We start from the raw sequence: 16,770 nt of genomic DNA on the forward strand, positions 1-16,770 counted from the left end.
GATGTAGTCCCGTCAGGCAGCAGGACCAATCAGGAGAATGGGGACATGAAAGACCCAGCATTAATGTTGATTCTGACAAAACTCCATTTTTGATAGGAAAATTTTTCATTCCAAGTATTTCAAACACCCCTTTTCCTTTATTTAATTTTCATCTACTTGGTCAGTTCATTTGTTCATTCAAGAAAATATCCAAAATAATTATCAGTAGCAAATATGGAAACTCAAACGCTACAAATCATATGAAGTCAGATTAAAAATCTAGAGCCACTGGACACAGAGGGAATGGGAAGGAGATTGGTTTGTAGAGCAGAAAGTACATGGTACCTAATCTTGTGTGGAGTATTAACAGAGAGTAAAAGCAAGTACTATGAGGCTATGTGTGCTGTTTCTTTAAAACTCCAGCAAAAAGTGGGGCATGATGGGGCTGTGAAAGGTTCTAGGTAGAAGCTCTATAGTGAAGCAGAGAGAAAGACAGACAGCTGTAGGAATGATACAGTTTTCCTTGTTCAGGTTAAAAAAAAATTCTGTGATGCTTTACCAATGTCACATGAGAAGAACAGTACCTGGCAAACTTACCAAATGTCTAAATTCTACAGACAGACTTCCATTTGCAGATTCATCCATATTCATAGCTTTGACATGAGTGCCACATAGAACAAATCTGCGATTACTAGAAAACACATTACAACAATGTACACAATGGCAGATAAAATAATGTGGGATAAGTTAAGAAGTCTCAAACTTTTATAGCCTTACCTTACAGTTGACACATTCCTTAAAAAAAAGAAAGAGAAAATATATCCTGTAACCCAGTGTGTGTGTGTATATATATATATATATAGTATGCACTCAAACTAAATAGTGCCTTTTAAAAAAGAGCAGATTAAATTATGCCTTGGCCTCTAAAGGTCCATTCATATTATCAATGCAGCTGTGACTTTTGCTCTGTAATCAGGCAGCCACATAGCTAGTTATAAGTAATATGATTCACTTTGTGCCTCCACAGCCTTTTTTCTGCCATCAGAGCTATATGTGCATATCCAAAGCTACCACTCTGCCTAACTATGTTTGCATCAATGCATTCTGGGAAAACAGAGGCATCTGTACAGCAGGGCACAGAATGACTGGAGGACGTGCACAAAGCATCAATATGTAGGGCAGTGCACTCTGAGATGTCCTCCTGCCCAGACACCTGGGAAGAAGGAGGACTAACCAAATCACACTGTAAAAAGAAAAGGGGGGGGACTCAGAGGAACCACTTACGGGAAGACAGCCATGTGCCATGCTCAGTCTCTGGCAGGGGTGGAACACTCTAAGCTTCCATAGTTATTAACTATAGCACCAGTCCTCCAAGAACATGCTTAACTTTACCACCCTGAGTAGTCCAACTGAAATCAATGGAACTATTCACAGAAATGAAGTTAAGCAGGTATGTAAATGTTAGCAGGATCTGGGCCTGTGTGGTGTTCTGACATAAATTAGCTTTTAGAGCTAGCTATGCTATTAACTAGTTACAAGTTAGAATCATTCAATTAGAAGTTGAAATGTGGCTAGCGCCTAAGGTTCTGCTGAGAACAGCCAGTGAGAAACCTGAAACTCCCATTCTCTTCGAGGATCCGGACCTTAGCAGTTATTTGTTGTGTGATTACAAATTAATGCAGCCTGATTTCGTCAAAAGCATAGGAGCATTGCAAAGACAGATGTGTTATGAAAGCCAAAGCTCGACCCAGGTTCACTTGGGTACGACAACCTTTTAGTGAACCTGGGCTAACATATGCTTTCCACCCAAAACTCAGCAAAACTGGTTGGCATTCCCTTTAACTTTTTTGATCTGTGTAAATGCAGATCTCAAGGGGCACAATTCCACAGGACTCAAAGCTGAAAAACGGTTTGAATGAATATGCTGCTGCTGCCAGCCAAAACCACTGTGTTTCACACAGCTCCTGTTACAAATCTTCATTGGAACTGCTGACTCGAATTTTAAAATATCCGGTATAAAGAAAGCTTTTTTTAAATATAAAATAAAATCTTTCACCAGTTATTGACTATAATAAACCTCCTTAACATTCGAATAGGTCTTGTATTTTAAAAACACAACAACTTTCAAACCACATAAAGCAGCAACACAGACTTTGAGCCCTAGGTATATAATGTAGTCACTTACTTGTCAATAGTTGCTTTCACTCTGATCTGGTAGTTCAGCTCTGGCAATTTAATTAGCAGCCTGGGAAATAAAAAGTGTAAAACTGAATAATCAGAACTAGGACTTGTCCCTTTTATATAGTAAAGTTATTTGTCACTATAGAATAAAGGCCGGTAGTTCCCTAGTCAAAGGTCTCTAAAATCCCATTTTAAAGAAAACCAGACCAAGTATCCAGATCCGCATCATGATTTGCAGGGTCCCAAGCTTAAGTTGAAGAGGGAGGGACTTGCCACCTTATCTCCCTCATTCCCTCATCATAAGTGCTGGCATGTGACAAAAGTTAGGATGGCACAGACAAAGTGTGAATGCATAAGACCTGCAGTTGCGTTGAGAGACATCAAGAGGATAGTAAGTATGGGGGTTCCTGTACCCTTGTCCCCCCACAAGAATGCTCCTGTTCCCTCTATACTTACTGCTGGTGGATGGGATTCAGCTGCGAATTCCACCATCCAGTCCTATTTTCAGAGAAGGCAAGGAACCAGTGGGGAGCAAATTCAGGCTCTGAGTTGTTGAAGACTCAAGCCTCCAAAAATGCAGTAATTTGCCTTGCTTATGTGCAAGAGTAGCCTTGAAACTACTGCAGAGCTGGCTTGTGTGATGTGATATGTTATTATTATTCACTTCGTTTTTGTGCCTTATTTTGTCTGTAATGTCATTAAAGCAAGAATCCAATACAGGATTTTTTTAAAAATGTGACCAGGAAAACATCTGAGGTCTTTACTCACAGTGAGAAGCTGCCACCTTCACTCACGTTGAGCACTATCTTACTCCATGTATAGTTGTAGGTGGCAGAATTTGGACCTATGTATGTCCTTACTCAAGAAAATTCTCATTGAAAGCAATAGGATCTCTGCTTGAGTATAGTCACCAGGATTTGGCCCAATGAGTTAAATGTTGGCTCTCCCAGGATATAATGTAATATGGAAATAAAGGAATTAACACTAGTTTTCCTTTACTTACCTTAGTTTAACAGTGAACTGTATTAAGGTTTTAAGTACCATTGGCCTCTGGGGATGGGTGGGCATGCAGGGCTGCCTTTCAATCACAAATGAACTAGTTGGAAAAGAAACAGCTTGATTAAAAGCATGCATAAATGTACAGAACTAGTCAGAAGGCTTTCACATCATGGAGGGTGACTTTTCTATGCATATTGGAGTGGCAGGTGTACATCCCAGTCCAACACCTCACTTTCTAGAGATTTCTTGCGAGTTATTCCCATAAAAAATAGACTAGGTGAATATAATAGAAGAACACAACATAGCACACAGATCCTATTCCACTAAAAGATACAGGAAAGATACACCACAAATGAGGAAGGAAAACATGCTACAAAACTCATTCCAATAAAATGTCTAAAACATGAAATACAACAATCATTTCACATTTCTGTCATATTTTGAAGACAAATGGCCAAATTTTGCTCTCCGACAGAGCCAGTCCTACGTATGTACTAACAGTGCAGTCACGGGGTACATCCACCGCATAGGCAGAACACCAAGGATGGAACAGTAACAAAATATGGTTTACTTAAAAGGAAGAAACTAAAAGGGATGCGTGAGTGTGGCACTCATGGTGGGGAATGAGAGGCATGGAAGAAATTGGCATCCCCAGGCATTGTTCAGAGGCACATGGATGATTCCTGTTGAAATCAATGGGAGTTATGCATGTTTATCCAAAGGCAGAACTTGACCACAAAACTTTAAGGGCCTGATTTGTGAAGCTCCTATCCCCAGGCTCCTACCAACGTCTGTTAGTGTTATAGGTGCTCATCACCTTTAAATACCAAGCTCTGTTAAATACTCTCTTAAATACCAAGACGTGTTCAGGTTTTTTTCTTTTCGATGATAAATTGTGTTGCTGCTGAAGTGTTTTAGATTCCTGCATCTTAAATGACACACAAATGTATAACAGCTCACGTACCTTCGGAAAAGATTGTAGAGCAAGAAGTTGACTCTTTCCAACAGGTGAGGCCTTTGCAGTAGAATAGGATCTCCGTCATAAGTCAGTTTAGTCAACAGCTCATCCAATTTTTCCAGTTGCCTTCTTACTTGAAATAGGCTCTCTGCCAGCAGTGTAAAACTATTGCAAAACAAATGATTAAGTTACAATTCTCTCATATAAATCGCTTATTAGAACATAAAAGTTACTGAAGTTCGTCAGAAAAATCATAGAATTAGAATTGATTGGCATTTACTAGCCTTATACAAGCTAACCTCAGCCAGCTAAATTAATACATGTGAACCATTGGCCAAATTTTTCCTTTATCATTTCAGAAATTAGCCCTTTCCCAAAGACCTCATGGACACCGACTTGAAGCTGCCTGTGACTTGCTAAAGAGAAATATATATGCAACCACTACTACAGGACAATAATGCCACAGCTCAGTAGTATTTTTGCAAAACATGCTCTTTAAGAGAAGAACATTTATATCCCTGAGAGGTGAGGAGATGACTGTGAAAATCCAATCCAAGCACACTTGGCTAACAGTTTACTTTAATGGGATTCATGTGGCTAAAATCCCATATTGGACTTTTATAAAAGTCTCCCTTCCCATAACTGTGTGAGGAGTGGATAAAAAATAGCAGGGACTTCAAGATTTGTCCTGTTATGTCTTTGTCACAAATTCACATAGGTCCTTACAAAAAGATCAGGTAGAGCTGGTTGAAAAAATTTTTATTGAAAAAATATTTTGGTAACCAAAAAAAAAAAGCTTTTCAACCAAAATACAAATTTTCATTTTGATATTGGTTTTCTGATGAAAAACTGAAACGTTTTCAACAATGAAAAATGGTTTTGTTTTTGCTTGTTCCCCCCCGCAACCATTCTTTCCCTTTTTCCTTGCTGACCTCACTATGCCTCTTCCAGTGGGCGGGGGAGTAAAGCTTCACGGGACATAAAAAAATTGTTGGGAAGGCACTGAATGGAACAAGAATGTTCTCTGGCTCCGTTACAATTGTCAAATTTAATTATGTTTATGTTCCAATTTGAACTCTGAATCTAGACATGACCACCTCCTTTTGAGCCTTGTGGTACTCTCAAATACAGGCTATGATCTCGCATTAAACTCCTACTTGTTGCAATGACCTATTGTTTCAAATCTGGTGAAGTGATGCACTGAATGAGTCAAAGCAGGAAGTCTTTACCCTATAAAACTCCCACTGTCCTCAAGTGACGAGTTTAGTGAGCTCAGTGTGCCACTCTAATACGCACAGAGAAGTCAGACTCCATGAGATAAGAGCGTTGTTTCTCTGTGGGTTTTTGACTAGATCTGTACATTTATGTGTGGTTTTAATCAAGCTATTTATTTATTTCTTTTTAGCAAAACTCCTTTGAGGAAGTGTATGTGATATATGGGAGGCTTCTCGCTGTTGTTTTGTTTGATAATCTGCAAGTGATGAGTCTCCGTGTAGAGCTTGTTGTTTTGTATTCATTCTAACAGCAGATTACACCTATCAAAGCCCATTGCATTTCAGTTACTTACTTCCTTAAGTACCATATCAGCAGCAAACTCAATTAATTCATACATATGACAGAAGCTCTGATGGGACCCTATCTTTTTACATGTGTTGGGCTACTGTGAGGCAGCAGACTTCCTGTGGTTTTCACTGGAAACTTAAAGTAAATGGTAAGTTTACCAGTTCTGGAGCTGATCAAGCCCACTATGTAGAGGACCTCCAATGCAGGCAATTTGCTGGCGCCTCTTCCAATCTAGAAGCTCTTCAAGCAGCATGTTGTTCATCAAGACATCACTTTCATTTATTACTTGTGCCATTTTACTAAGGACTTCCTGCGACGAATAGGAAAAGTGTCTCCAACTGATCACAGGGAACACCAATAAAGCTCACAAATGAAAACCAATTATTATGCTGGCCATAAATTTTAATTTCTTAGAGTTAGGAAAAATGTGCAACATGTTAATGTGCAATAAAGTGTTTTGGATTCACCTTGTTTTTAAGCATTTCTCTTTGAAACACCATATTCAAATTACTTAAGGCTTTAAATATATAATGTTCTCATGCTTATGGATTAATTTTTATTTCTGAGAACGTGACCATACTTATACCACTACTGCTTGGGTTCAGGTGACTGGATTCTCTGGCCATTGTACTAAAAATAGTCCTGAATATTAATGAATTCTTTCTACACATAACTTTTTTTTAGTGAATTTATTATGGCATGACTCCTCCAGGACCTTGCCATGTAGAAGCACCATTAAGGTCACAAGCTCCTTTCTGTGATCTTTGACTGTATCCCCACATAGACTTTTCTTTAATGATGAAAAGAATATGTGGAAATTATATGGAAGTTTTTAAGCTATTCCAAGGTGAACAGCAAAAAAACAGACATAGAAGAAGTTCTTTCCCCACCATCCGTTGGCATGCAATTGCACACAATAGTGTGATGTCTGGTTTTGTGGTTATGGGATTACATTGATCTGGAGTGGTTTTTTTCCTGACTTTAAATGCAGTAACTTGCAAACAAAGAGGATGAATCCAGAACAGTTCCTGTGAGCTGATGGTTAATCCTCACCTGCCAACTAACAGGCTCATGCCCATAGTTGTACTCTTTAGAATTGCCAGTTATTTAATTGCTAGTAAACTCCCCCATCATCCCCCTGGTATTTGTAACACAAAATTATGTTTACCTGCTCCTTTGGATGGGAGAGTTTGTGCAAATGCCTCCTTAAATGTGATTATTCAGTGTGGGAGCAGGGGGAGAAAGCAAATGAACCACAAATGACAAAACATGTTACCAACCTTTCTTTTGTAGTCTAAGGTATTGAGCATTTCCTGCAACATCATCATTTCCTGTTTCATCAGGACGCTGTTTTTGTCACCCTGCTCTACAGGGGGAAGAGAAAAAAAATCATCTGGTAACCTCAGTGTAAGTGTATGTGTTTATAATGGGGGTAGGAGGTGGGAAGCCCTCTACAGATTATATCCCGGTAGCTAGTAAAGAAATCTACGAATGTTTGTAATTAAAGTTTATATAATATAATTTCAATTGCATAGACTGACTCTAATATGAATTTAAGAATTATTATAGGAACTGGGCATTTTGATTTTTTTTTTCTTGTGTGGAACAGGAGGAGTATAGGGAAGAAATGAGTACTAGTAACATAGAAATTATTAGATTCTTATGTCTGTGTATACTCTTATTTCATTATTATATCATTCTGGTTTGGATGGGATTCAAGTACTGAACTGTGATGAGCCATTATAAAATTGTGTCCGATGCTGTCAGTAATCATAGCAAAGTTCTTTGGAATCTTAGCGTGAACCATGTGTCCGGTTGAGGAAATATTTGCAGGTGGGGATAGGTGCAAGAAGGTTTGGTATTTGGGATGGGGGATTTTATGGTGCTCGTAACCATGAGAATTTTGGAAGTTGTGAGTACTGGTCACTAGGTGTTTTCATCTTGACGTGATCTTTCCTGCTACTGGTCGTTCACTGGCTTCACGTCTTCCTAGTGTGACCCACTCCCTTTTCCTCTGCAGCTCTATACCCCTCAGTTTCTCTACATCTCCAACTACTTTCAAAGAAGAACTTAATGCCATCTGTATCTGTGCTGGGCCCTGGTATGTGCCTTCCATAGAAATTTGTGCTATGACACCTTAAATCTCAGTCTCATATGACTGGCATACTGAAGAACTTGGGGCACCTAGGGGCCCAGATTTCTCTACATGTTCAAAGGGAGGTGCCATTAAGGTCTCAGTGCAGACATAGCTGGGTGCCAGTTTCATTTCTGAAGAAGGGTCATGAAGAAGTTGTTGCAGTGTGACAGGTTGCAGATCCCAGAACCACTGCAGGCTGCTCAAGCTTGCATTTGGAGTGCTTACCAGATGATTATCACCGCTCTGGTCAAAAAGACTGGAAGGCCAAGTTAGTGGCTAATACATTGGTTTTAGAAAACTCCACTATGGGGGTAAGCATGGGGACCTATACATTCCACTCTGTAAGAGGAAGGGCCATGTTAAACATGAAAAAATTGTTTTGAAAAAAGTGTCCTCTAAACTATGGAGACCATAATTCCCAAGACTTGATCACACTGTTTCATAGCTCATTTACAGAAAATAACTGCATCTGGACACTGAGGATATTATTACTTTTTTAAACCCCAGAAGTGTGCATTATGGCACAGACAGCAGTTCTGCATACACATCATGCTTATATCTCAAAATATCAGATTCTGTGCTTACGTATGCTTAGAAGGTAATACACAAAACACATCTGTGACTGGAATCTAGCCCTATAATCAACACTTTCTCACAGCATCTTAAAATAATTATGAAAAAGCTTACCTAGGCTTTGTATTGTTTTATACCTGAAGTCAAACTCCTCTTGCAAATCTTCTAAGTATTTGACATCTTGTTCTGTCATCTTTTTATAAATTAAGAAGAAAAAAAAAATTCAGTATAGCACTTGAGGGTTCACCATATCCGACAGTTCCTAATTTACATAATTTTATTTTGTAACTAGCCTGTAGTTGACTTATTTCAATATTTCCCTTCCCTGTCAAAGACTTGACAGGACTGTTTATCTCCTACTCACTAATCTCCCAAAAAAATGATAATTTTGTGTGCAGCTGCAGACCATAATATTATAGAAGGAGAGAGGGGTTCCCTTCATTGCATCCCAGGAAAGTCATATATTCTCTTCTTTCACATACTGATATTCTTATTGATACAATCAGCCCAATCATGAACTCTGCTGTGGCAAAACCACATTGATTCAGGTTTTGCCTGCAGAACCCAAGACCCTGTCTGTATCTGGCCACATAATTTATTTTCATCTAAACCAGTCTCCCCAAATAATAATTCAAATCCTTATTTGTCTGAAAGTAGAAATGACTAAAATTAGTTAAGACGGCTTATCAATAATATAAACCTAACTAAAACACATTTATGTAAACTATTAGAGTAATTGCCCTTTGACACTTAAACAAATCAAGGAAGCCCCTCCCCCACCCCCATTTTAAAATCTAGTAGTTTGGCAATGTAAATTGTCATTCTTTGAAGAATAGTTGATTACTCACACTAACTATGAAAATTATTAATTAAATTATGCTTGTGGATTTGAACACACAGCTACTCAAAGTATGGCATAGGGATTTTTAATGTGGATATCCAAGAAAAGAATTTATCTTTAAAAGTATAATCCCAAGAACTAATTTAAAAAAAGCCCCTAAACAAAACACTTCTACCATCTTGGTGTGCACACAAAAACACCTGTTTGCAGAGTATTGCCACAGCAGGATAATTTCCCTTTTTTAACTGAAAGCTCCAATTTTTCATTTTGTTTTTATAATTCTTTGGCCTATTTGGAGATTTAAAGTTATTCTCCACTGTTCTGAGGTGAAACAAGCTGAGTCATACTTTGTGCAAAAGACCTTCTCCTGTGACAGATGAATATCTCAGAACAGGGCCATACTACTCTAAAGGCCTGATCCCACACCATTTAAGTCAATTGAAGACTTTGCATTGACTGCCCTGGGAGCTGGATCAGGGCCTACAAGAAGGGAGTGGAGATTTCCAGAAAAAGTTCTGGCCAGCAGAATGACATAAGTTCTTCAGGTCTGTAGCCACAGACTTCATTTTTAGATAAAGACACCTTTATGAACTTTGTGTAAAGCAGTGAAACTGAATGACTGCTTTGGCCTTTTTCAGAGTTTCACTTTCATGCTTTAATATTTAAAAGGGTTTGGAAAGACTTCTCCAAGTAATCCATCATAAAAGATGATTCATGAACAGGCTCTTCCCCTAAGACACCCCCTCCCTTCCCTTAAGGCCACACCCCTCACACTGGCTCCTCTCCCTCCATCACTCGATGCTCTCCACCTCCCTCCCCACCCCAACGGCAGCTGGGCTCCCTCTGCTCCGGGGCTGGGATGGAAGCTGCAGCCCATGCAAGTAGGAGGCGGACCCGGCTGAGCAGGGGCTGGCATGATGACCTGGCATCTTCCCCCCCACCTTCACACTCCCACCTGCCTACAGTAACCAGACTTTTGGTATCCAGACTTTCTGGTTGAAAATTGGACACCTGGCAACCGTAGTAAATGTTTAGAAGATTATACAAATCCAGTCTCCAAATCTAGATGTGTGCACAGACCGCCACATCTGTTTTTTTTTTTTTTCTATGTTGGAGTAGCACTGTATGTAAGGGAGCAGTATGACTGGTCAGAGCTCCGGTACGAAACTGCAGAAAAACCTGAGCGTCTCTGGATTAAGTTTAGAAGTGTGAGTAACAAGAGTGATGTAGTGGTGCGAGTCTGCTATAGACCACCGGACCAGGGGGATGAGGTGGATGAGGCTTTCTTCCGGCAACTCGCAGAAGCTACTAGTTCGCACGCCCTGGTTCTCATGGGTGACTTTAATTTTCCTGATATTTGCTGGGAGAGCAATACAGCGGTGCATAGACAATCCAGGAAGTTTTTGGAAAGCATAGGGGACAATTTCCTGGTGCAAGTGCTAGACGAGCCAACTAGGGGGGGAGCTTTTCTTGACCTGCTGCTCACAAACAGGGAAGAATTAGTGGGGGAAGCAAAAGTGGATGGGAATCTGGGAGGCAGTGACCATGAGATGGTCAAGTTCAGGATCCTGACACAGGGAAGAAAGGTAAGCAGCAGGATACGGACCCTGGACTTCAGGAAAGCAGACTTCGACTCCCTCAGGGAGCGGATGAGTAGGATCCCCTGGGGGACTAACATGAAGGGGAAAGGAGTCCAGGAGAGCTGGCTGTATTTCAAGGAATCCCTGTTGAGGTTACAGGGACAAACCATCCCGATGAGTCGAAAGAATAGTAAATATGGCAGGCGACCAGCTTGGCTTAATGGTGAAATCCTAGCGGATCTTAAACATAAAAAAGAAGCTTACAAGAAGTGGAAGGTTGGACATATGACCAGGGAAGAGTATAAAAATATTGCTCGGGCATGTAGGAATGAAATCAGGAGGGCCAAATCGCACCTGGAGCTGCAGCTAGCAAGAGATGTCAAGAGTAACAAGAAGGGTTTCTTCAGGTATGTTGGCAACAAGAAGAAAGCCAAGGAAAGTGTGGGCCCCTTACTGAATGAGGGAGGCAACCTAGTGACAGAGGATGTGGAAAAAGCTAATGTGCTCAATGCTTTTTTTGCCTCTGTCTTCACGAACAAGGACAGCTCCCAGACTGCTGCGCTGGGCATCGCAACATAGGGAGTAGATGGCCAGCCCTCTGTGGAGAAAGAGGTGGTTAGGGACTATTTAGAAAAGCTGGACGTGCACAAGTCCATGGGGCCGGACGAGTTGCACCCAAGAGTGCTAAAGGAATTGGCGGATGTGATTGCAGAGCCATTGGCCATTATCTTTGAAAACTCGTGGCGAACGGGGGAAGTCCCAGATGACTGGAAAAAGGCTAATGTAGTGCCCATCTTTAAAAAAGGGAAGAAGGAGGATCCTGGGAACTAAAGGCCAGTTAGCCTCACCTCAGTCCCCGGAAAAATCATGGAGCAGGTCCTCAAGGAATCAATCCTGAAGCACTTACACGAGAGGAAAGTGATCAGGAACAGTCAGCATGGATTCACCAAGGGAAGGTCATGCCTGACTAATCTAATCGCCTTCTATGATGAGATTACTGATTCTGTGGATGAAGGGAAAGCAGTGGATGTATTGTTTCTTGACTTTAGCAAAGCTTTTGACACGGTCTCCCACAGTATTCTTGTCAGCAAGTTAAAGAAGTATGGGCTGGATGAATGTACTATAAGGTGGGTAGAAAGTTGGCTAGATTGTCGGGCTCAACGGGTAGTGATCAATGGCTCCATGTCTAGTTGGCAGCCGGTGTCAAGTGGACTGCCCCAGGGGTCGGTCCTGGGGCCGGTTTTGTTCAATATCTTCATAAATGATCTGGAGGATGGTGTGGATTGCACTCTCAGCAAATTTGCAGATGATACTAAACTGGGAGGAGTGGTAGATAGGATACAGAGGGACCTAGACAAATTGGAGGATTGGGCCAAAAGAAACCTGATGAGGTTCAATAAGGATAAGTGCAGGGTCCTGCACTTAGGACGGAAGAACCCAATGCACAGCTACAGACTAGGGACCGAATGGCTAGGCAGCAGTTCTGCGGAAAAGGACCTAGGGGTGACAGTGGACGAGAAGCTGGATATGAGTCAGCAGTGTGCCCTTGTTGCCAAGAAGGCCAATGGCATTTTGGGATGTATAAGTAGGGGCATAGCGAGCAGATCGAGGGATGTGATCGTTCCCCTCTATTCGACATTGGTGAGGCCTCATCTGGAGTACTGTGTCCAGTTTTGGGCCCCACACTACAAGAAGGATGTGGATAAATTGGAGAGAGTCCAGCGAAGGGCAACAAAAATGATTAGGGGTCTGGAACACATGACTTATGAGGAGAGGCTGAGGGAACTGGGATTGTTTAGTCTGCAGAAGAGAAGAATGAGGGGGGATTTGATAGCTGCTTTCAACTACCTGAGAGGTGGTTCCAGAGAGGATGGTTCTAGACTATTCTCAGTGGTAGAAGAGGACAGGACAAGGAGTAATGGTCTCAAGTTGCAGTGGGGGAGGTTTAGGTTGGATATTAGGAAAAACTTTTTCACTAGGAGGGTGGTGAAACACTGGAATGCGTTACCTAGGGAGGTGGTAGAATCTCCTTCCTTGGAAGCTTTTAAGGTCAGGCTTGACAAAGCCTTGGCTGGGATGATTTGATTGGGGATTGGTCCTGCTTTGAGCAGGGGGTTGGACTAGATGACCTCCTGAGGTCCCTTCCAACCCTGATATTCTATGATTCTATGACTAAACTTTGGAAATGAAAATGCAAGGTGTGCAGTTGCATGCACATTTGGCTGTTTTTTCATGCACAATTCAAGCATACATTATTCTTCTTTACCCTTTCCTTTTCAGTGAAATTCACCCTCCTCACAAAAAGCCCCAGCAACAGATTCTATCCAGGAGTTTGCAGAAGAGGATCAATGCACACCAACATTATGAGCAGGCTGGTTCTCCTCTGTGACGCTATCTGGACCCTAAATATATAGGTGCTGATCCAGTGCCCCGTTCCCTGGGTTTGACACCCAAACTCTCCCCTTTTCTGTTTTTTTCCTTTGTTCTTATATAAAGAACAACAAAACAAATCCTCAAGCCAAACTTCTTCTTGAGCTAAGTTGTTTCTAGTATTATCCCTGCAGGACCTCTTTCTCTGTCCTTAGTTCCCTCTATTGTAGAGAGAGATTTCTGGGATACAGTAGTAGGCCCCAGCTGAACAGGCTGTGTCACTGAATCTGCAGTAATAAATCTGTATCTCTGTGCGGAGTCCTAGAACCTGACACACTGTCCCAGACTGTAACAGACACAACATACCTGGGCACTGTTCTTAATGGCTGACACTTTGTGCTCCACACTTCTTTGTCTTTCTGAAACTATGGAATTCTGCAATTGTTTTTCCAGTGGTCCCTAGAACAAATTAAATATGTCGTGTGTAGACCATCTATGATCTCTTAAACAGCCAAGCTATTTCGCCTTACATAGAACATTCCATACAAATAACTCCACTCCAACATCTAGCACAGAAGACGGAAATTAGGGCTAGATCTTCAGCTGGTGTAAATCACTGTAGTTCCACAGACGGATAAACAACAGCCACTGTATCTTGAGATCAGAACGGATAAAGGTAGTGTTGCAAACATTTTAAAATTTAATATATGTTTAACAAACAAGAAAATCCAAAATGAAAATATATTGTAGGAAGAATGTTATATTGCTGAAAAAAATATTTTAATACCCCAGTAAGCACATACATTCTATTCACTTATTAACTTATTAACATAACTTAAATGAATCTGTCTGAATTTTTCCATCAATATAACAGTTTTCACAAAATGCATATTGTACAGTTTGGGATTTTCTTGTGTGGTTTTTAAAAATATATTAACTTCTTTTAATAAGTTTATGGAGGGGATGGTATAATGGGACTGCCTACGATGGCATGTGGTCCATCGGCGACTGCCAGTGGCAAAAATCCCAAACTGCTGGAGACGGGACACTAGATGGGGAGGGCTCTGAATTACTATGGAGAATTCTTTCCCAGATGTTTGCCTGCTGGGTCTTGCCCACATGCTCAGGGTCTAACTGATTGCCATATTTGGGGTTGGAAAGGAATTTCCCCCTGGGTCAGTTTGGCCGAGACCTGGGGAGTTTTCACCTTCCTCTGCAGCATTGGGCACGGGTCACTTGCAGGTTTAAACTAGTATAAATGGTGAATTCTCTGTAACTTGAAGTCTTTAAACCATGATCTGAGGACTTCAATAACTCAGCCAGAGGTTAGGGGTCTATTTCAGGTGTGGATAAAGTTCTGTGGCCTGCAATGTGCAGGAAGCCAGACTAGATGATCACAATGGTCCCTTCTGTCCTTAACGTCTATGATCATTAGCATAAGTATTATATAATAAATACAAGATAAAACTTAACAATGAAACTTGTCTTATAGAACACGAGTCAAAAACTGCTCCATGCTTCAGAAACACAGGCGCCGACTCTGTGGGTGCTCTGGGGCTGGAGCACCCATGGGGAAAAAATGGTGGATGCTGAGCACCCACCAGTAGCCAGCCCCCCATTAGCTCCCCCCCGCCCAAGTGCCTCCCTCCCACTGGCAGGCCCTGTGGATCAGCACCTCCCACAAACAGCTGTTTTGCGTTTTTGCAGGAGGCTGGGATGGAGGGGGAGGAGCGAGGATGCGGCACACTCAAGGGTGGGGGTGGAGCGTGGGTGGGAAGAGGCAGGGCAGGTGTGGGGCCTTGGGGAAAGGGGTGGAGAGGGGCAGGGGATGGGGCAGAGCGGGGGTCAAACACCCCCCAGCACTTTAGAAAGTCAGCGCCTGTGATCAGAAATAATGTCTTCTCTCACAAGGCATTCCGATAGTTTCTTAAGATTTACAGTAACATACTGAAGGTACTTAAATTAATGTGTAAGGTCCTGATTCTGCACACACAAACGTGCACATGCTGTTTACATGATTTGGAGACAGAAGGCCAGATCTTGTCCTCCCTGTTCCTGTTGGTTTCATCATAAGAGAACTGAATTTGATCCTCAGTACAAGTGATCAACATGGCCAAAGCAGATTAATAAAATGTAATACGTTACCTGTACAGGCATGCTGGCTGCAGCCAATATCCTTCTCTCTTCTCTTAAGCAGTTTGAAATAATAACTGCTATGTGCATAGGATTACCATGATATTTTCCCTGCAAACATAAATAAATTGTAAATGTTAAAATTAAAAGAAATCTAGGGTCTTCCCTATGTAAATAATAAAAATCTTGATTTCATTGTCCACTGACTGGCCTTGTACAGGTTTAGGAGATTTCGCTAATATTTCCCAGCATTGTTCACACTGATTCAGCTATAAACCAGCGTTAACCACAATGGGAGCCCTTATGTAGATAGCCTGCCTGCTGGCGATACCATTTTCAGCACCGTGTCATTTAGTCTTTTTCTGAGCTGGGTTAGATGACACAGTGCTGGTACACAGTGAGCCATGCGTGTTAGGGCTCCCAATGATGCAAATGCTGATACAGCTGACAAGGTGTTAACAATGGTTGGAATTTTTTGAGAATAAGCCAGCTTGATGCAATTGCATGACTTCTTTAAAGAGAAGTACTGCATACATTTACATGGTATTTATTATCATTTATTCACATCACAGCAGCACCTAAAGGCCCCTATCAGAGTCCCGCTGTGTTAAGTGCTGTACAAACACACACAGCATGATGCAGTCCCTACTCCAAAGAGCTTACAGTCTTACAACAGGCCAGTCACACAAGTAAGTTTAATGAGGAGGTAGGAGCAAATGGGGTGGGAGGACAAAGATTACAGTATAAATCAAAAGGCGTCTTAAGTAACTTATTTGTATGTCTAGATAATATGGAGGCTTCCGCAGTAGTAGTAGATTTTTCACCCTCTTTAAAAACAAATATGATTGCATTGATTACAATAATCCGATAAAACATATCACTGCATGTAGATTTATGATGCAATGCAGCATCCATTAGTGCCATTAAATATAGCCATGACTTATATGTAGCAATGGAACAATTTGACCTTCAAATGAAAACGTATCTGGTTTGAGATGGTTTTCTTGGTCAGCCTATTTTTGATGCATTTTTTTTTTAAATCAGGTTTTCCATTTTCAATCCAGTATGTAGATTGCATTTGAGCAAGAAAACTATATATCACATAACAGCATAGTAACTATGTAAGCAGAAAAGCCTTCCCCAGTACAGTAGATACCAACAGACTTAAATCTGTTCTCATTTTAGCCAATCTCTTTGAACAATTTTCATTCCAATTTTCATTCCAATAACACATTTCATCCCAAGACAAGGAGCCCAATTTTCCTCTTATTTACACTAATGTAAACCAGGGGCAGAATCACTATCTTTAATGGAGTTATACTGATTTAGAACTATTGTGAGATGAGAATCAGGCCAAAGGGGACCAAATATTAATAAAGTTTATGCTGTCTTTGGCAAACTGGAAAGCTTGTACCACTTCCCTGAAGCAGTGCCTTTCCCAATAATATTCTTTTGT

The 16,770-nt window shown here is 41.1% G+C and overlaps 1 protein-coding gene across 1 annotated transcript in view; it reads right to left on the reverse strand.

The window, feature by feature from the left end:
- Positions 1-16,770, reverse strand: part of STAT4 (signal transducer and activator of transcription 4) — a 56,526-nt gene that overhangs the window by 15,282 nt on the left and 24,474 nt on the right. Inside the window, exons 3-12 of the mRNA XM_074967787.1 lie at positions 15,327-15,425; positions 13,548-13,640; positions 8,505-8,583; positions 6,961-7,046; positions 5,839-5,990; positions 4,124-4,282; positions 3,164-3,256; positions 2,165-2,224; positions 757-774; positions 577-670 (exon numbers count right to left, since the gene is read on the reverse strand). Of these exons, the coding sequence (XP_074823888.1) occupies positions 577-670; positions 757-774; positions 2,165-2,224; positions 3,164-3,256; positions 4,124-4,282; positions 5,839-5,990; positions 6,961-7,046; positions 8,505-8,583; positions 13,548-13,640; positions 15,327-15,425 (933 nt within the window). The remainder of the gene's footprint in view (positions 1-576; positions 671-756; positions 775-2,164; positions 2,225-3,163; positions 3,257-4,123; positions 4,283-5,838; positions 5,991-6,960; positions 7,047-8,504; positions 8,584-13,547; positions 13,641-15,326; positions 15,426-16,770) is intronic.

This window comes from Natator depressus, chromosome 11 (genome assembly GCF_965152275.1).
Source record: "Natator depressus isolate rNatDep1 chromosome 11, rNatDep2.hap1, whole genome shotgun sequence".
Classification (NCBI taxonomy): domain Eukaryota; kingdom Metazoa; phylum Chordata; order Testudines; family Cheloniidae; genus Natator; species Natator depressus.